Source organism: Gadus morhua, chromosome 11 (assembly GCF_902167405.1).
Source record: "Gadus morhua chromosome 11, gadMor3.0, whole genome shotgun sequence".
Taxonomy (NCBI): domain Eukaryota; kingdom Metazoa; phylum Chordata; class Actinopteri; order Gadiformes; family Gadidae; genus Gadus; species Gadus morhua.
In genome coordinates, this window is record NC_044058.1 from 20,338,592 (window position 1) to 20,360,878 (window position 22,287).

The window sequence follows — 22,287 nt, forward strand, 5'->3', positions numbered from 1 at the left end:
CGCACACGTGCACACTCACACACACAATGTGGGATGTAAATTAACATGTCTACTCACTTTCATAATTTTACATGTGAACTAGTCCATACACATTTGTGGATCTCATTGTGTTTTGTCCAAAGTTTACCGCTGTTGACCTGTAATAAAAAGTTTAATGTCAAATGTTTATGCGTGCATAGCATACACCTGTAGCTGGCGGTGTGCACCTCAAAGGAAGTTATTTTTAACCCACAGAAGGCAAAACACATTGCGTGTGTCACAATTCACAAAATGATATACTTGTGCTTTGTCTTCCATCCACAAATGCAGTTTCCATGGTGAAGACAAAACTTAAAGACGTGTATTTGGATTGTGAATTAGCCACTCATTTGGATATAATTTTATTATGAATCGGGGTATATGCATTGTGATTCTTCTTCTCGTTGATTACAAATATTGAAGTCCATAAAAACGATTGACCCCTTGTCCAGAATAGACCATCAACAGAAACATGTAATAGATATGAGCTCTTATGTGAATAATAACTAAGGTGAGACACGTTTGTCCATACTTGCTTTATTTTCTGTGGCCCGTCGATAGTTGCACAAATCAATAGTCAGTCAATCACCATTACTTCCCTCGGTGTCTATTGTCCTTGTACACTTGCACGCACACACGCACACCCACACACACACACACACACAACACACCCACCCAGACACACACACACACACACACACACACACACACACACACACACACGTACATACAAACACACACGTTCAGTAATACACAATGGCTGTTCTTCAAATGTAGACACACCTGTGCTCTCTTATTGAGAACATACAATATATTGAGAGTCAAAAGAGACTTTAAGAGTCTGACGGTGAAATACAGGCCTTTAATGAGGAGCTAGGGCATTAGGCGTCTTACTCCATGATGCTTAATGGTAAGATGGGGATGGGACCAATGGTAAAGTCTTCATCTAGGACTTGAACCCCTGAAGCCATGTCTAGATTATCACTCCATACAACTTTGATGAGTCTAAAGCCTCCGCTGAGGCCTTGAAAAAATACTAGGATGTCTCTTTTCTTGTTTCTTAAATCTTTAAAGATAGCGCAGGCAGAGACACCATGACCCAAAAAAAGTGTCGCAGCGCGGATAGTTGTTCTCTGCTACCGCAGAAAACTTCCTCTGGGATTCAGTTCGTCAGGCAGAACAAATGGACTGGCGGGCCCACCTGCTCTCTCCCCTCTCCTCATCTGCTGCCTCCCCCCTCTGCAAGATTAAGAACGAGCCCCCCCCCGGAAGAAACACCTACAGGCAAACGACAAGAACACCAACAAAAAGTCTTGATTTAAGGGGGGGAGAAAAGGGTGGGGCAGGAGGGAAGGGGAGGGGGGAGAAAGGAGAGGGATGTTTCCTGCTGTGAGATATGATAAGGGATAAGGGAAGAGATAGGAGATACGGGAGATCAGGGAACACAGAGATAGGTGCTGGATGAAGGAGACAGCAGCAGGGGAAGGCAGCTGACTCCTGATGTTCGGTGGTATAACAAAGGGAGAACAAACAGACTTGATCACAGAAAGACCGAGAGATATGGAGAGAGAGGGAGAAAGAGAGAGAGGTCCCGTGACTATACTCCAGCTGTTCTCATTCTATCAAGCAGTCGCTCACGCTGTCGCACACACGCACATGCACACGTACGTACACACACACACACACACACACACACACACACACACACACACACACACACACACACACACACACCGATGTAATGAAGCAGGTGAATTAACATTTCTATTTATCTTTTTCTATTTCAACCGCAGCTACTCTGTGTCTGACTCTTTACCTCGTTTCCCTAAATGAATACTAAATAGTTCATATCTGGCGCATTTTGCTCCTTAATTATTCACTCTCATTTCTCACTTTTCCGATTTTTGTCTTCTGGCGAATGACGTCAATGCAAGACCTAATTTGCTATCGGCTGGAGTGTAGGGCTTGGGTAGAATTTAGCTGCTAATTAGCTGTTAAGGGGAAATTAGAGAACTTAAGGTGGCTGTGCTGAGGTGGATATCTGGCACCTTATGAATCGTGGCGAAAAAGGGAAAAAATATCAGAACGTCATTGACAGGCCATGAATTATTCATTCGGTTAAAATTATGAAAATGATGTAAGGACGATATTTCTCCCTCCATTCTAATTCAAAAGCTTGTTAAAAGGGATAATGTTCCTTACCTCTGTATTAAAGCTCCTGTCTTCTATTAATCTTGCCTTTGATTTACTTGGCCTGTTCCATTTCAACACTCATTTTCTTACAGAATCGCATTTGCGTGACTTACGTTCAGGGGCCGGCTCAAATAAAGATTGACTGATGTGTCGATTGATTGACTGACTGAGATTGATAGCCTCGATTATTTGACATGTGTTACAAACCATCTGAGACGTGAAAGTTACCAGAAAAGGACAACCCTTGAAACCTCTTCTCAGAAATTTGACATTAGCTTAGATTACTGATATTAAATCTGATGGCAGGCAAGCTCAAATCTGGGTGAAAGTTTTGTTGGCTTCATATTTTCTGGAACTTGGGATCTGTCTGGGTGTTATGGGTTATTAACAGCTAACACAAACTCTGGCGTAGTAAACTATAAAAAAAGAAGTGTCTGTAAATGTTTCAAATCAACACCGTGTGAACTGGCTTCTGAATGTACACTTCTGAAGGTTTCTTCCCCTCGGGCAAATCAGTTTCTCTGCAGGTGGAATATCGGTGTAATGAAACACGAAACAAGTTCAAACATTGCCTCTTCTGTCCTCTTCAGACATTTTGAGGAGACGTTGTCACCAAGTCCTGATTTGTTTTTGACTTATACAAGACCGCCAACCATTCTAATGAGGTCGCATGGATCTGTTTCCAGTTCAGTACAATTCAGTTTCCATGGTGATGCATATGTTTATCATCCATTTGTATATGTTTAGGTGAGACCCTAACGGCCTGTATCAATGCAACCTGCCGACTATGGGGCACTGAACATATTTAGTATGTCTCCAGCATATTGTTATCGTGGGTTCATGTCTTGCAAAGAGGATAATAACCAAATACAAAAAAGTGAATCGTTTTTATTTATTTTAATTGTGTAGCACTATTAAGTTTCAGCTATTATGGATGTTGCCTCTGCAGCGCTCACCAATTAAGGATAGTCTCGGCATTGGCTAATAATGAAAAAACAAATTAGCCGTTCAAAAGACCCTTCAATAGGCTACGATATACAACTTTTTTTTTACTTCCGTGGCAACTCATATCACTTGCAATAACATTTCCACTAATTAAGATACTCCTACTTACACATACTCCTACCTACATTCACTGTAATTATAATAATACTCATTATAATATTGACGACAACAAACCTCGTAGCCTAGTTTCTTTCCCAAGGTAATGTCAGGTTCTGAAACACAAACAGAATGAAGGGTGCCATGCCGGTCTCTGCTTCTAGCTAGCGGCGCCGCTACGCCCCGCGGCTAGGTGGCTCTCTAAAAGGGAGGGCAAGGTGTTGAGCTTAAAGGTACAATGCTGACCCCCGGCTACGCAGCTAACAACATGCCACAGGAGAATCAAAATCCTGCTGTCCCTCGCTAGCCTGCCTACATCGTGGATAGTCTCACCAATCATGCTTTAGTTTGTCAACCAAAGTCTGGGTGGCCTTTGCTTATTATTTGTTTCGACCAATCATATCGCTGGGGACAGTGAACACGATCTCAGCCGACACTTTTCCACTTTTCCTGGTGGGAAGACAAGCTAGAGCATCCTGTCCCGACGCTGGTGTTCCTAGGATTGTGCTTTGTAGAATTATATCCACACGAATACATTGTGTATTCAAATGAACTCTTTTCCGACTGGTCACTGCAGATTTACACCGCTTTCTGACAGCTTCATCCACTCAAATAATCTACAAATAATCTTCTCTCCGGTAAAATATCTCCATAATGAAAGGCGTAACTCCGCCACTTCAGGTTTTTGGGTTCCGGCCCATTACCCCCAATATGTTCTGCTCCAGCATGGTAGGACTGCTGGATCAGAGATTCACATCCTCAACAAAATGTTTGGTGTCACTTATCAGAGCTACATTAGAAAGAAAAAATGTAATGTGCCTCACACACTATTGACACAGTTCATTCATGGTAAGAGGAGGACTGCATTTTTTGAGGATTAAAAAGAAAACTGGAGCAGTACCTTACCATGTATTAATCCTATATTACTACCATTACCAAATGGTTAGCTCTCCCGTTGGACCTCCTTCTGACACTAATCTACGCTTCCTTTTTGATGTGTTTCAATAATTGAGAAGCAGGACCACTTAATGTGTGTCTGTGTATGTGTGTTTGTGCGTGTGTGCGTGCCTGCCTGCGTGTGCATGTGTGTGTGTGTGTGGTCGGTTACGAGCGAGTGTGCCAGAGGTAAAGAATTCATGCCTGATTCTCGTGACCCCCATTTAAGTCAATATCTGCCATCTGCTTCACTACCTTCCTATGTGTGTGTGTGTGTGTGTGTGTGTGTGTGTGTGTGTGTTTGTGTGTGTGTGTGTGTGTGTGTGTGTGCGTTTGCATGCATCGCGCCTCCCTCCACCCATGTCACAGCTCAGTCTATTTAAAGCCTGTGTTTCACCTGCGCTGAGGGAGATGCAATGCTGCACTAAACATTTGTCACCCACCGCTCATCAAAGAGGCTGTCATACTGGAAGTCAAAGTCATTGGATTGTTAATACAAGTCCACCTCCAAGGATTTAGGTTTTTCCCTAATAATTCCTGTGTATTCTGTGAGGATTATGAGATCTCTTTGCATTGAAACATCCCCTTCCACCTCCCCCTGCATAAACAAGACGCCACGAGTCCTTTAGATTTGCTTTGCCGTTCGTAGTTTAACATTTTCCCCACTTTGTTTCCGCGAACACCCTTGTAATCGTTTCTGGATTCAGCTGAATTAATGATATCCAAAGCGAGCAAATGTTCTTCTTTTAACACTTTCTCTGACATTAACATTCAACAGAATACATGAGCGTACGACTGCGGCAGGACATTTTACTGAAACCCGGGCAGAGGAACTCCTGTCACCTGACAAACTTTGCCAAATTGGCGGCTGTGGCAGGTACAATTGTTAACTGAAGTCGCTCCGTAATTGTACAGAAAAAAAATAGTATATGGTTGGAAGTATGAAGGACCAGAATGGAGTAAGTGCCGCTGGCCGCAGGGACCGTGTCATTTTAATCATGCCCAATTGACTTCCCTTTGGTGGGTATTTTTTCAGTCCAATGTTTTCTGTGGCTTTTCAGAAATGTGAGATGGCTGGCGTCACAGTTACCACCCCTAGCTCCCTTTTTTGTGCCAGTGTAGTTCTAGGTTTTGTCTTTTTAAAGAGCCTCCTGTTTCTCCTTGTTATCCGGCTGATGTTTCCTGTGTTACAGTCAGCTCGTTGTTAACGTGTCAGTTAGCTTGTTGTTAGCTTGTATTTAGCTTGACAGTTTATTGGAGTTCTGTCCCCTCCTTGGTCTTTTTTTTCGGTTCCCTCAGCCTATATTTGTCCTGCCGGTGACCAGTCGAGTTTAGGTTTGTCTTTGCGTTCTTTGTTAGGTTTCACTCCGATATTTTTCTTTGCGATATTATTCCTTTGTTTTCCGTTCTTTGCTCTCGGTTAACTTTGCAGCTGCATTTGGGTCCAAGTCCTGAACTCTGTCTTTAAGTAGATATTGATGTATCTGCCTTCCTTGTGACCCCTGGTACTGTACCTGACTAGGATATCTGTCTGCCTGCACTGATACCGATCCCTTACGAGCTGTGTTTCAAGTCTGGGTCACACTTCCTGAAAATACAGACAGTGCAACGTTGAATAGACTTCAAATCCGCCATTGCGCATTCAAACTGGACGTTTAGTGAACATGAAATGATTTGGTCATATAATAAGACCAAGGACGTACAGAACATAATTAATCAAGGATTTGTGAGTTACCTGAATTACACTCATGAGTTACGCAGAAATGCTTTCTTTTTTCCGCCCATGCTCATGGGAACAATTATTTCTCACACAAACTAGTATCGGTAAGATACAATAGACAACAACAAAGATGAGAAACATCAACGTCATCAGTTTGGCCTGAAGTGCTGTTTAAATTGTAGAGGTTAGAGGTTGACCGTTTTTCGCTTATCAGGGTTTTTCCATTCTCTGTTATACGGCAAAAATATAGCCGGCAGCATCGGAGCATTGTTAACCATTTCCAGCATACACACTATTCATGTGCGATAATTATTCCAGAGGAAATTAATTACTCACCCTATACCTGCCAGCATATGTGCCGAGTACATTGACAGCCCAAATGTATAGTCCAATAATTTGTCAGTTGGTGGTCCTATGAATGACTGACAGCCTTGAAGAGCTTGCATTGTGAATGATACGCTTTCAAATCATGGGCATGAGGGACATACATTAATGTGGGGAAACCAACCACGAGGAAGCAGGGGGTATATACTTTAGTATTTCAATCACTGGAAGGTTATTCTATTTAAGATGTTGACAGTTAACTGTAGGATTAAACAGGATCCCTTTCAGCGAAGGACAGAATATTATATGGTTTGCCACTTGCCAGAGGATTTTCAAAAACATGTTTTTAAATCCCCACAAAGTAAGCTTTTTGAAAGCAATCCCACGCACTAGTCTAGTGGTTGTGTGTGTGTGTGTGTGTGTGTGTGTGTGTGTGTGTGTGTGTGTGTGTGTGTGTGTGTGTGTGTGTGTGTGTGTGTGTGTGTGTGTGTTTGTGTGTGTGTGTGTGTGTGTGTGTGTGTGTGTGTGTGTGTGTGTGGGATTGCCGTGACTTAATGCAACGTTTATTTCCCCTTTTCATGAGGTTGTCTTGTTCAGACAACTCACAAACTGTGTTGAGGGGTATGCAATCTTGTCTTAAATACATAATGTTATTGCAATCATTCAGTAGCTATCAATGTATATCAAAATTTATAATTGTATCTTAATGAACCAACTATATATTTATTTGATTTTTATTGAAGCACAAAATACAGTCTGAGTCAAGCATTTATTGGATCTATAACATTAATAACAATATTCCTAGTCAATGATTGATGGATGAACTGCACCAACTACCTGTACTGGCGAGCAATAACCCTCATCCAAACACCCTATTTCTATAACTCTAGGTAAAACAAGGAAAAAGTGGAACAAGTCTTGGTAAAAAATGTAATGCATTGCGTGTAAGTGCTGGTGCAGCATTCCAACCAGCTTCCATCAGAGGGGTTTTAAGGTCCCTTATACTTTTACATAAAAGGATGCCTCATTTTCTCATTCCCCGCAAGAGGCTGATTTCCAAACAGCATAAACGAATGGGCAGTAGTTTTCCAACACATCAGCAGCTGTCAAATATTGCCTACAGTTCACCTTTGACTAGTGGAAGCTGTTTCAACAAACTTGGCATTTAGGCGAATTGCCATCCGCTGATGACGGAAAGGTTTTTATTTTTGTATTGGGTTTGTTTGTGGGCGGCTGGGTGTAATCTCCACTGTAAATATTGTGGTGATGGCTAAGCAGCACTAATCCAGACCTCAAATATTGGATTATAAAGTATGATATTATCATTCTTTACACCACACATGAGAATTTGTTTCATAATCTCTCTCTCTCTCTTGGACTCTCTTTATCTCTCTCTCTCTCTCTCTGTCTGTCTCTCTCCCCCACTCTGCCTGTCTCTCTCTCCCTCTCTCTTTCTGTATCTCAGTATCTTTCTTTCTGTCTGTCTCTCTCCATCTGTCTCTCTCCCTCTGTATCTGTCTGACTTTATCTCTCTGTGTCTCTGTCTCCCTCTCCAATCTCCATTGTTCCTACCTTCACAGTATTTCTCTCTAGCTTTTGTCTTGCTCCCATTCACTTGATGACATCTCTTACTGCTGCCGCTGTGTGCTGCGTTTGCTGCTTTCTCCTTCCCTCCCCACCCTCTCCCTCCCCCACCCCTCCTTCCCCCAGCTCTCCTTCCTTCCCCTCTCCTTCTTCTTTCATTCCGCTCCCCTCCCACTTTCCTTCATCCTCCCTCTACTCCACGCTCGCTCTCTCCCTCCCACTCTCTCTCCCTCTTGCTCGCTCTCTCATTCCCTCCCTCTTCCTACTCCACTCTCTCACACTCCCTCCCTCTCCCCTCTCTCTCTCCTCATCTCTCTCTCTCTCTCTCTCTCTCTCTCTCTCTCTCTCTCTCTCTCTCTCTCTCTCTCTCTATGTCTCTCTCTCTCTCCCTCCCTCTCCCCTCTCTCTCTCCCTCTCTCTCGCTCCCTCCCTCTCCCCTCTCTCTCTCCCCTCTCTCTCTCTCCCGGGCTCCCTCGCTCCCTCCCTCTCCCCTCTCTCTCTCCTCCTCCCTCTCTCTCTCTCTCTCTCTCTCTCTCTCTCTCTCTCTCTCTCTCTCTCTCTCTCCCGGGCTCCCTCGCTCCCTCCCTCTCCCCTCTGCCGAGCGGCTCTCTGTCTCGGCGCGCGGCTTCCTTCTCCCAGTCCAACACCATGCTGGCAGGAGGCGAGCGGGAGGGATGCTGCGCTCTACCCTCGGTGCGTTCTTGCCACCTCTGCGGCCGGCGCGCGCTCCCCCTGCCCCCGCCTCGACCTCTGGCTCCACCTCAGCCTCCACCTCAGCGTCCGCCTCGGCCGTCTCCCCTTCCCCCTGCCTCCGCCTGAGGGACTTTGAGCGGGAGGACCTCGGACCCGCCTCGGACTCTCCCGACCCTGCGGAGCCCGGCGCGGGCGCCGCCTCCGCCGCCGCCCGCACCCGGACCGCCGCCGCCGCCGTCATCGTCGGGGGCAACAAGAGCGACCCGTCCTGCTCCTCCTCCCCTACCTCTGACTTCCCCCAGTCCTCGTCCGCTGCGTCGCTGTCGGCTCCGGGCTCCATGTGGCAGCAGGCGATGAGGAGGAAGAAGTACCTCCTGGAGCGGGCGGGGGAGTCCGGGGCCGCGGGAGAGCCAGGAGGAGGTGCTGGAGGAGGAGGAGGTGGAGGAGGTGGGAGAGGGGGATCGGGTCGGGAGAGGAGACGGATCAGGTCCCCGGACTGGCTGTACGAGTCCTACTACTGTATGAGCCAGCAGCACCCTCTCATCGTGTTCCTGCTGCTCATCGTGATGGGAGCCTGCCTGGCTCTCCTGGTGGTGTTCTTCGCTTCAGGACTGGTGAGCGCACGGCTAACACGCGCACACACGCTGCTGTGGTGGCGCGCACGCACACACGCGTTCACACACACACACAATGTAACGGATGCACGCATAGACACGCACACATACACAACACGCACACAAATGTACTGACACAGGCACACGCAACTATGGTGACGCACTCACAGACGCACAGACCTGCACAGATTCACACACACAAATGTACTGACACACGAACAGACACGCACACACACCTTCAAACACACAAATGTACTGACACATGCACACACACGTACACACACAAATATACTGAAGCACACACAGACACACACATAAAAATAGACGGACACATGCACACACACACACACACAAATAAACAGGCGCGCAAACAAGCCAAGTGAAGCGATGCAAGTAGACTTTAAGTTACGGTAACAAGCCTGTGTTGCATGGTGCTGCCGGTGCTGTAGCTCGACGATTCCCCATCAAATTGTACATGTGCGTGCCTTCCCTGTTCTTATTTCAAGAATAACTGTGCATATCAGGGAAAAGGACTGCACACGTGCGACATGCGCAGACACATATACAGGCACCGAGTGTATAATTGTGAGTTGTTATTTGCACGTAAACCTAGGCACTCGCACAAGAGCACAGTGCGAGAAAGGAGCTTCAAATCAAATAAAGTCATTCATGCGCATGTACACCGACACAGACTGTGCTATGTGTTTTCTGTTTCTCTGTGAGTGTACATAAATAGCACGGGTGATGAGAATAGAACCTCAGCGCTCCCTTCTCTGTCAGATATCTGAATATCAGAACACACACACACACACACACACACACATACACACACACGCACACACTCACACACGCAAATGTGATGCTCAATCCTAATTTGACTTGTCAAACTTGACAAATTGGCATTTTATGCCGCACCACCGCCAGGTTAACGAAGAGAGGCTACAAGACTGAGCCGTTGAATTCAGGATAGAGAGAGAGAGAGAGAGAGAGAGAGAGAGAGAGAGAGAGAGAGAGAGAGAGAGAGGGGAGTGGGAGGAGAGGAGCGCTGGAGCGGATGATGTTGGATTCTGCTCACTGCCTTGCGGGGATTATCCTAGCCGATGTGTGCCGTAAAAAAATGTGTGACTTAAAAACTGGAAACAATTGGGCAATCCTCGTCCGCTGGGATCAGGAGACATGACACTATGAACCCAGAAGGGGTGAGGCAGGACACGGTCCAAAAGTGTTACAGCCCATCGTGGTGGAACAGCGACCCCTCATGGAGAGGGGCTGAGCTCCTGCACTGGGCTGAGGAGTTGTGGTTGAAAACATCGAGATGATACAGAGGAATCATGGGAAAATAAATAGAGGCATTGAAATGTGGTTGAGATTCAATGAACCCCTGAAGGGTTTCGGACTCTGAACTGCGTGAAGCCGACAACAACATTTGCGTAAAGGGAAAATAGTATTGTTTATGGCAATGACAAAATTAGGGTGTAGAAAGTACACAAAATCTAAACTGTGTTTTCCTAATAGTTTAGTCCTTTTTTCCACAGAGGGGAACATTTGAGATTGTTCCTATCCTGTAGATTGTTTTTTAACTGGAATTGATCGGATTCATCCGGGTTATGTTTGATTATGGTTAGGAGTTTTTGTTTGAAATAGCACATTTATGGTTAATCCCCCATCCTACCATTCCTACCCTGTGGAAATCACCAAGCAACCAGTAGTCTATAAAGTGTGTTGGTTGGTGTGGGTTATCCATTGACAGCTTTGAAGTGGTGAAAAACATCCCTCCAATTTTCTAACCTCTCCCTCTCATTCACACACGCACACACAAACACACACACACACACACACACACACACACACACACACACACACACACACACACACACACACACACACACACACACACACACAACCACTCTCGCTCTCGCTTTCTCTCTCTTTCTTGCATTCATTTAAACAATTGAAGAATAAATGCAGTAAATGTGAGCATTCGCTGCCCTTTTTATCCCCATGGAGGGTGGCTATGGTTCATAGTGACTGGCTGCATTTAATTGTCAGTGACTTTTCCCCTTCTGTCACGCCATCCCTATCCCTCTCTCTTACTATCTCTCTCTCTCTCTCTCTCTCTCTCTCTCTCTCTCTCTCTCTCTCTCTCTCTCTCTCTCTCTCTCTCTCTCTCTCTCTCTCTCTCTCTCTCTCTCTTTATATCTCTCTCTCTCTCTCTCCATCGTTGTCTCTGTTTCTCTCATGCTCCCTCTCTCTTTCTTTCTATCCGTTCTCCCTTGGCCCCCTCCTCTTTCGCACCTCATTCCTCTCCCCCTCACTCTCTCACTCCCTCTCCCTCTTGCACGCTCCATGTGTGTGTGTCTGTGTGTGTGTGTGTGTGTGTGTGTGTGTGTGTGTGTGTGTGTGTGTGTGTGTGTGTGTGTGTTGAGTGTGTGTGCTCCTCTCTTGCCCCATCCCGCTGGCTTGTTGACCTAAATCCTGGCTTGTTTCAGAGATCCGCTCTGGGCAAGACACAGTGCTCCTCGCCATCCAACCAGCCCTGTCCCACCACATAGATCGCATGTGTGCGTGTGTGCTCGCGTGTGTGCGTGCGTGTGCGTGCGTGCGTATGCATGTGCCTGTGCAGAGAGAGCAAGCAACAATCTGCGCACGACAGAGGGAAGGGATGGGTTGGATTGGTTGCAGTGGGTGGAGAGGGTGATGGGGTGAAGGAAATTTGAAAAGAGAAAGGGGGGAATGATTCATCCCTAGGCAGAGGGGTTATGACTGGATGAACAGACTGACGGGTGGATGGACCGCCGTATCGATATTGATTAATGCCGTCTTCAGAAAAAGGAGAGGGAGAGAGACTCCTCGAGTGTAGCCCTGGGGTGAAGCTCTAATGAATGTCTGTTTGCTTCTTGGTGCCACTAAACTAATAACCGTAAAGGTTAAGCTAAAAGAGACGTGTTGGGGGGGAGAGGTCCTGTTTCATTCATTTATTTGGCGCAAAAAGAAAGCGGCAAAGAAACGCTGCAGACAGAGATCACGAATCACTGAGTTGAAAACATGATGAAGCAAAAAATATGTTTATATATAATAAATGTGTGTGTGTGGGTGTCTGTTTGTGTGTGTGTGTGTGTGGGTGTGTGTGTGTCATCAAAGTCTATTTTCATAACCTCTGTTGTGTAACACACTGCAACGATGATGTGGCAAACACACACATTTCACTGTGCCTACCTCCACCTTGGAGCAACCCAGCCCAATGTTTTATTCAAACTCTCAATCTTAGTGGCTTGATGGCTGGGGAAGGCAGGCCTAAGGGTGGGGGGTGGGAGGGGTGGGGTGGGCTGTAAATCCATAATAGATGGGAGTCTGATTTTGGTGCTGGTGCGACCCGGGTCTTTTAGGGTATGCCCCCCTGAGTGCTTTGAAGACGTCTCCCTCATCAAGTTCCTTCCTTTGCTGTTAAAAAGCTTCTCTCCTTGAGGCCGACGGACCGCGGAGGAAAACGGGCACTTTGTGGTGAACTCGGTTCAAGTGAGCAGTGTTTGAAGGCACAGGGTCGAAGGGTCACTCGAATAACAAGTCTTTTTTGGGGAGGCCTCATCTGTGCCCCTGCTTGCGTTGGGTTTGAATCCACTCACCCTTGCCCTGTGTTTGTTGTTCTGCGTGGGCTTCCTGGGATCACTGTGGCTCCTCCACGTCCACGCTCCAACCCACATGGTGTCCTAATGTGTTTCCGGCTAGAGCAGCAGCCTCTGCTCAGGGAAGCGGACTAACAGACAGACGGACGGACAGACGGGCGGACAGGGCAACGGGCCGCAACGGCTGGAGCACAGAAAGTGACGCTGAAACAAAAACGTTGTCTGACAGCAAGGACAGGAAGGGGCTCTCACAGTCAGAGAATACACTGTGTGTGTGTGTGTGTGTGTGTGTGTGTGTGTGTCTGGGTGCGTGCGTGCGGGGGTGTGTGTGTGTGTATGTGGATTGATTGACAGTGGGGCTGCAGGGTAGGTCATGTGATGCATCATAAGAGAAGAATAGACTTGGGTGAGGAGGGGGGGGGCAGTGTGGGGAGAGGGGAAGCTTTGCGCTGAGAGCTGATTTTTCCTATTTTCGTTTTATTCATTTTCATTACATTTATCGTCCTATCTATATGTACATACATGCACTGAATCTCTACATCACTGCTTTTGAATTGAATACAAAGCACAATTTACAATAGAATACGCTGCATTAAAAACATATCCGAGGTGAAAAAAGGCCTATTGCTCCACTTCATATTTATGAACACATAATAAGCATATTGCACATAGACACCTAAGGACAGTCTGTGTGATTTGTTTGTCGGTTTCCTTCTATTCCACGTCCAATCTTTAACAGCGTTTGATCGATTCTGCCGAATCGTGACGCATAACAACGACAAAAAGAAGGGCTGAACCAATTGGAATCTATTTGGTAAAACAAAGACGGCGCAGCAGTCTCACTTGTTTACTTGTTGAGGAAGATTCTAGTTTTCTAAGTCTTGTAATGTCTCCATCTGTTCCCTCTTCCCCTTGAGATGAGTCTGCTCTCCGTCTTCGCCTAGCATGGCTGTTCTTTATTTAGCTCTGTTTCACACACACACACACACACACACACACACACACACACACACACACACACACACACACACACACACACAGACAGACAGACAGACAGACAGACAGACACACACACACACACACGCACGCATGCACATACACACACACACACACACACAGACACCAAACTAACCACAGACACATACACACACACAAACACCAAACACACCACACACACACAGCAAAAACAGACACACACACACACGCACACAAAAACATACACCACACACATTAACACACACACAAACAGTTTCCTTCCATCATTTGATGAATTGTTGCCCTCGTTGTGGCCCACGCCAGCTCAAACTCTCTCGACGTCTTTTCTATCTCGTTGCTGAACTGTGACTTGTGAGTCGTTATTTAACTCTCCCTATTTTCGTCCACTCCAGAACATCGAGGACCACGTGGCCTTTGTCATCACGGTTCCCACGGCGATGGCCATCTTCCTGGCCGTGTTCGTTCTGGTCTGCGTGGAGTCCATCTTCAAGAAGCTCCTTCGTGTCTTCTCCCTGGTGATCTGGGCCTGCCTGGTCGTCATGGGTTACCTCTTCATGTTCTTCGGCGGGATCATCTGTCCCTGGGATCAGGTGAGCGGTTCTCGCCGTGGATTCTCGCGTCTCGTCTCTTTTTTTTCCCTGAACCCGTCGTGCTGTGTCGGGGTCATACTGTTCGCCATTCGCTTCGAGACACTCCGGCTTGTTACGGCTCATCGAATGCTCAGAAGGACGAATGTGCCGGAAGAACGTGCAAGGGAAAAGGAGAGAAAGACTGTCGTTGTTAGGGCGAATCATTCGAGACGACCTTTAGCCTGGACTTTATGTTTGACCACTCGAACGCGGCGCAGGAGTTAATTAACCAAATAAACATGGAGGGATAAGCTTAAAATCCATGGCAATTGATCCGCTTGCTGGTGTGAGCTGTGTGGTTAATATCTTGGCCTTTCGCTGTATTAACTAGCGGAGGTCTTGGGGGGGGGGGGGGGGGGGGGGGGGGGGGGGGCTGGTGGAGGATCACATCAAGGATAACAAGGATTAAGTTGACCCTAGAATGGGCCCATATTGATACCCCCTGCTAGGATTACAACGAAGTTCCCGCTGCGTTCACATGTGTTTACCTCCTATCAATAGAGAGAAACTGGGCAGATTCATTCTCGTCATCAAAATCACCAAATAACAGCACTGTCAGTCTAGAAAAAGATAGACATAGATGAAGAGAAAGAAACAATACAGAAAGAAATAGAAGAATGAACAGCAAGACAGCAGGCATGTGGATCAAGCTCAGGGCCAGGAGTCTTGGTTCTGAAGTGAGCCTGTACGTGGCTCAGGCCTTCCTGAGTCCTCTTGAGCCCTCCTTAGTCCTCTTGAGCCGACTCAGCCTATTCATAGTGAGAGGGCTCGGCTGCCTTCCACCGCTCTGGGTGTGAATATTAACACTTCACCATAGACAGCCTCGGCCACGACGCAGAAGCCCGTTCCTAATGAACACCGATTAATATGAAGAAGCTGGAAGGGGGGATGCAGGCGGCCTAGAAAAGAGGAAGAAAATATCTCTCTGGTGGATACTGTCTTTATTTCATCTCGCCTCATTCGTGGCCTACATTCTAATTTGGGCTCCCTTACGAGGTTTTGATGGATCACACTTACTATTACTTCATCTTACATCGGGTGGTGGGACGCATCTTGCGTGTGCAGGACCATCACAGCTGCTCAATCGTTGATTGAGCAATGCTTTTTGACACGGTGAAATCACGTTCCAGGATCTGTAGCCGTCAGCTTAATTGATGCGAGGTGCTCGTCATTTATCTGTGTGAACCTACATTCACACACACAACAACATAAGTGTGTGTCTGAGAAAGGTTAGGCTTTTAAGTGTCTTTGAGTGTCTAGAAAAGCGCTATATAAATTCAATGCATTATTATCAGTATTATTAGGTGGCGTACAAGATTCCGATTCAGATGGTTTAAAACGTCATTGGGCATGAACAATTATTTTTTTGTACTTGGACAGATCTTCTGTGGTTTGACCCCCATATTATGAGATGGTAAGGTTTGTTAACACTGCCATCATGGCCCATGGGTGAGGTCTTTACATAGGTGGGAAGATGTGCTGAAACTACTGCAAACCAGTTTAAATGATTTGCTAGGATTGTGGACGCTATGGCAGATAACTACCTAGCCAGGGCAGTTCCTATGCGATAACTAGTGTCGGACAGAACAAAGTTACAGTTATCGGAGCTGCTAAACACTCATTTGGAATAGATTGGTTGTCAATGGCTCCCAAACTGCCCAATTTTGGAATGTATGTACACCGCCAGAGAGGGCAAGTTAATCACGGTTGATTAACATACAGACAATGCAAACATTAACCTGGGGTCTCAGCATACCGGCCACATCCTTTACGTCCTGCAAAAAATTGGGTCAGCTAAGCTCACAAACTAGAGCAGGGTTGACTTGTAACCGTAAGGTTTGTAGTTCGACCCCCGGCTCCTCCTAGGTGTTTGTCGAGGGGTCCTTGAGCAAGACACCTCACCCTAACAGCTCCTGGCGAGCTGGCTGTCGCCTTGCATGGTTCACATCACCGTGAATGTGTGCATGAATCGTTGTAAGTCGCTTTGGTTAAAAGCGTCTGCCTAATGGCCTAAAATGTAAATGTGAATACAAATGTGTCCCATAGTAGGCGGTATTTAATGGCACTTTTCGTCCATAATTTAAAATTGACTTGGCTATCATTTTGAGCATTGTGTAAACTTTTTCATGTCATGTTCTGCCGAACGTATGCAAATATAGGGTTTGCTCTTCCTCCAAATACAAAATTCTACTTTTGTCTTTCTTGGCTGCTTGTCAGACAAAGCACGCAAATTTAGCCCACCACTTTGTTGTTAGACTCAATGATTAATCAATTCAACCGAAAAATAACAACAACTGTTATACGCCAACGAGAGTTTTCTCACTGGTGTAATGGGAACCCTTGACTTTTCCACGAAAATCTCTGCAGACCGCCAACTCTATTACTGGCTCTTAGTCATTATCATGGACTTCTTGCTACAACAATTCTGTTTGTTTCCCTGTATATCTTTGTGTGTGTCTGTGTGTGCTCAATGTCTGCTGCGTGCCATTTGCAATCAAACAGTGCCTAGAGATACCAAGGAAATATTGCTTACATAAAACAGTTTGTACCAGAGGTTGTAATTACAAACCTGACAAGCAGGGGTTAATGAAAGGTCTGGATGCAAACAATGCCATCCTGAGTGTGTCATTTGATAATGACACCCTTTTTTTCTTATATATTACGTTTTCTGATTAAGATGTCCAGATGAAAAGACAGAGTCATTCTCAGATGGAAGGCTTTTTTCTGTTCAGAGATTAGTTAAAGCTATAAGGACCGACGAACACTCTCACAAAGTGCTATCAAAGGAGACAGTGAATCAGCCTCCGTTCCATTCAGCGACTTCTTTCACCTTTCTATGAAACAACAAGCTCATGCGCCATGGCTTTAAAGAACCAGACACCTTTTTTCATCAGCATTCATGTTCACCCAGAGAAAGGAGGGATATCGACCCAAAAAAAGGATGTGTGTGTGTTGTGTGTGTGTATAAATGTATAGGGGGGAGGAGAGCTATGAAGGTGGCTTGTGTATGCGTCACCAAATATATATAAGTATTTGAGTAGGGAGGTGGGGGGGGACGGCTTATGCTCCATGGTCCATTAGCCATTGTGAGGCTTGCTCTCCTATGAAAAGTCATCTTATTGACTTGAATGGGAAATACGATGCTTGAAGAACTCACAAAATGAATAGAGAAACTGATGATGGTCATAGTTACACCACTCTGACCTCCAATGTAAATGTTCACACATGCACGCAAAAACACACACACACACACACAGACACACACACACATACACATACACACACACACACACACACACACACACACACACACACACACACACACACACACACACACACACACAAACACACATACACATACACAAAACATACATGCACACACACGTTCACGGACACCAGCCACCTTCATAGCTCTCTGTGGTAACAATCTATGAATAATGTATAAAGGACTTTGTTAGTAACAGAGTTGAAAGGGAAGGTTTGGAGGAGAAGCAGCATGCTTTTAGCCACAGTGGTCTTCAGGGTGCTTTGGAACTGTGGGGGTGGTGGGGGGGGGACACCAAGTCCACTAGGCAACAACTTTAGTGGGTCTAAATATAGATAAAGTTTAGTTGATAAAGTTCAAGTTAATCCGGTAGTAGGAAAGGATGGCAGTAAGATTGTGTTGTTATATCACAAACACACAGTGTTTGTGTTAAGATTGTCGTGGGAGCATTTTGACCCTATTGCATTGGTAGGAATGAAACAGTGGACAACTTTATACAATAAGGAAAAAACTGGGCGAAGATCTTCAATGAGACTAATTAAGTGTATTCAAAAGAGTATATTACTTGTTATCCTCTCTAATATCTGGAAAATATACATGGCCAGGGCTTTTAGAAACAAATCACCCTAAAATAATTAGCACTCTCAACCAAACATCTCATTTACAGATCATTGACTGCTCATTCAATGCCTCTGCTCTTTCAACGTCTTCCTCCCATTGTCCTCTCCTCGGTGGCCCTCCCTCAGTCATCGCATCCTTCGCCATCCTTTTGCACATCCTCCTGTGTTTGCTCTTTGTTCCCCGACCACTTAGCAAACCCACAGAATCGAGGGAGCTCTCCTCGCTCCCTGTTAAATGCTCCCTTGATGGCAAGAAATGACCGCGTTATAAGACCAGGCCTAATGGTGTGATCCATGAGGTAAACAAACCGCTAAATAGGACGGTTGGGAGCTCAACTCGCCGTGGCGCTGACCACATAGAGACCAGAGCTCAGTTCCTCTCTCTCTCTCTCTCTCTCTCTCTCTCTCTCTCTCTCGCCCTGTTTACCAGTTTCGCTTCACCGACCGCTTAAACAAAGGGTCAAAAACATATAATTATATCATACTGTGTTATATATTATTTTTGAACAACTATGGTGGTTATTGTTTTGAATATTATTATGATATTAATAATATTATTTTGAACAAATCCTGAACTTCAAACACGGCATATCTCAAATTAATATCTTAAGAAATCACACAAAGCATTTTTTCTTCATCCTATTTTGGATGTTGAATGAAACGTAGTATTTTGTTTTCCGTTTTTCATCGTTTCATCCTCTCTCTCTCTCTCTCTCTCTCTCTCCCCCTCTCTCTCTCTCTCTCTCTCTCTCTCTCTCTCTCTCTCTCTCTCTCTCTCTCTCTCTCTCTCTCCCTCTCCCTCTCCCTCTCCCTCTCTCTCTCTCTCTAAAACAAAGTCCTGAAGACTTTGTTGTGTCGAATGCCATCGCGTCGCAGTTCAAAAAAGCAGTTGGCTTTCTGTTGATCGGGCAGCATGTGTTTGTGAGGGACTTGGTGTTCAGTTGCTAAAGTAGACGATGGCTCCAGATGAAAAAGTCCAAGCTAATTGGTGGCTTCATTGATTTGCTGTTGGGAGGCAGTATTGAAGGGAGTACAACACTTGAAAGGTGTGGCCATGTCTGGTAGTTATTCACAATGAACATCCTCTTTTATTTATTATCTCCTTTTGAAGAAGCTTTGCATGTCAGAGAGCTGTGGAATCGGTTTGCACAGTGAAGTTGCTTAGCTAACAGTGTTCTCTGTGCTTTCAATGAAGTTGGAAGTACAAATACAGTGTTGAATAATTAAACCAGCCCTACGTCTATTATTTCGCAGACGACATCACTTTTGTTTCAAAAGTTTAACCAATTTGGTTTGTGTACAGATAAAGTTCAGCAAATCTCAGAAACAGCAGTCTTCCAGTAAGTTAACAACCTCTCCTAGAGTGTTAAATGTTAATCTTTTTTTTTTTTTAAGGTTGGACAAAAGCCGGTCCTTTGAAGTAGCAGTATACGATTCCCGTTGATAATCCGGCGGCGAGGTTGTGCAATTCATTATGGGAGTTGGGTAGTGCAAAGATGGTAAATTGGTATCCTAGTCTATGATACCTCATTTACCGGTAGTGGGTTAATGTACAGATAGTATGATGGTTTCATATACTACTGTATATGATATGTTTACCTAGTATACAGTGAATAGGTTAGTGTACAGGTAGTATGTTGGCATCAAAGACCGTATGATAACTAGTATACATGTATTTGGTTAGTACACAGATTGTGATAGCTCATCGGACCAGTCAGTCGACCATTATCACAACACTGACCAACAGGATTTGAACCACATCATTCTTCAAGGGATCATCATGATTTCTAGAGATATGAAGGTATTTTGTAGCAGATACGACAATGTTAATGTTCCCTTTCTCCCAGAGAGAGCAATTATGTTAATATGTATTATGCTGATGTTCTGATGATTTCTTTAAAACCAAAACAGATTAGCAAGTAAGATCCACACAAACATTTAAGAAATGTCTTGATGTATAATCACAAATCCTCAGATGACTTTGTTGTATTATTTTAATGATGACTAGCATTGCATATAAATACTCAAACATTTGGTTTGGTCCGACCAGTGGTTGAGAATCCTAGAAATAAAATAACAGCCTCTCAAAATATTTGACAGCATATAAATTGCATATCAAATAAGATATTTAATTCATATTTGCTGTTTGAACAGGCAGCACAACCCTCAAGACGGTCTTTTGCCAATTTAAACTATGGTCTGTGTAGGTTTATTTGTGTGTGTGTGTGTGTGTGTGTGTGTGTGTGTGTGTGTGTGTGTGTGTGTGTGTGTGTGTGTGTGTGTGTGTGTGTGTGTGTGTGTGTGTGTGTGTGTGTGTGTGTGTGTGTGTGTGTTTGTCCATGTGTATCTATGTGTGTGTGTGTGTGTGTGTGTGTGTGTGTGTGTGTGTGTGTGTGTGTGTGTGTGTGTGTGTGTGTGTGTGTGTGTTTTGCCTGTCAATAGTCCTATTCCACCACATTCTGTACAAACACCAGAGTGAGGCACCTCATTTAGTAATGGTAGTAAGTGCTTAACTAATTAAGGCACTGCTGGCTCCCGTTGTCCTTATTGGGACTACTATGCATATATTGAGATCTGAGAGCATGCTGTGTTGGCTTTCATCACAGCTTCTCACTGTGGGATCTCTGAATCACACTACTGTTGAGTGAGGAAAAACCCAAACAATTTAATCTCCCTCAGTTCTTGGAGAACTATCTTAAGTGAACCGTTATTAGGACTTCAAAACATTGCCTTGTGGGGGGAGAAAAAAAGTAATTGCCAATTGACTGAACTGAAGTGCAATGGAGGTCTCTGTCAGAGTGCATTTAACAATCACACTTTACCATATTTCAGTTGACGCATAGTGAAGGAGAAAATGATGAGAGTGAAGCATGGAGATTGTCAACCCAATAAAATATATATTAAAGGTTATCCCCGAAGCAACTTCTGATTTCATGCTTGCAACCATAAAATAACAATGATATAAAAATAACATAGCCATTAATAAATTCTTTAATTCGTCATTCTTTATCTCTCTTTCAGATTGTTTAGTCCCTGAGTAGTCTACTGAAATGTATTTTCGACCTAAAATCCTCTTCCTTTGAAAAATCTCTTAATCCTTTCACGTTCTGGTCAATAACGTTAAGAGATTCCAAATATACACATAACAGAATAAAGCAGATTCCAAACAGAAAAATAGCAGGATGATTTGATCCGACTTTTGATCCGACTGTAATTAGTTAATCAACTCAAAACTGATTCCTATCAACGGCTATGAATCAAAGCTGACTATTTACTCCACTTTGTCACCCAGGAACCAATCGCCTCTTCTCCCCTACCCTACTCCACCTGAACCTGTTCTCTCATCCCCTTCTTAAACAGACCTGACCTCATTTAGAACGACTCCCCATATTACTGTGGCAGAATATATTCATATAGTGTTTTCCCCAAACAAATCTGAAATTATAGCACTGATAATTATTACTCATACACACACATCCAGATTCTCAGCTGCCGTGGGATATTTGTCTCAAATGCATGGCTCTCGACTGCGTCAATCTTGGCACAGCCAGAGTGGGTAAAGTGTGTCTACTTTCCATTTCAGCCGTCGAATCAATTGGATGCTGATCCCTGGCCCACAAAGCCCCTACTGTCAGCAGACGGTGGGGGCTTATCTTTCCGGGCCAGCTTCTGCCCCTCGCAGAGCTTTGTCTAGACCTGGCCTTCTGCCTGCCTCTCTGTCTCTGTCTTTCTCTCTCTCTGACTCACCCACTCACTCACACACTTGCTCGCTCACTCGCTCACTCACTGACTCTCTCACTCACTCGGGTTTGTCTGTCTTTTTTCTCTCTCTCACTCACCCACTCACTCACTCGCTCACCTACTCGCTCTCTCACTCATGTCTTTCTGTCTTTTTTTCTCTCTCTAATCAACCCACTCACTCCCTCACTCACTCACTCGACCCCTCACTCGATCACTCACTCACTCATGTC

General features: G+C 45.0%; 1 protein-coding gene across 2 annotated transcripts in view; it reads left to right on the forward strand.

Annotated features, from left to right (window-relative positions):
* The first annotated feature begins 8,485 nt into the window (after nucleotides 1-8,485).
* adcy2a (adenylate cyclase 2a) overlaps nucleotides 8,486-22,287 on the forward strand; it is a 60,033-nt gene continuing 46,231 nt past the window's right edge. For both annotated transcript variants that reach the window (XR_003978574.1, XM_030370888.1), the window contains exons 1-2: nucleotides 8,486-9,183; nucleotides 14,195-14,392. Coding sequence is in view for 1 of the 2 variants with exons in the window: in XM_030370888.1 (XP_030226748.1) it covers nucleotides 8,551-9,183; nucleotides 14,195-14,392 (831 nt within the window). In the remaining variant the exon portion in view is untranslated. The remainder of the gene's footprint in view (nucleotides 9,184-14,194; nucleotides 14,393-22,287) is intronic.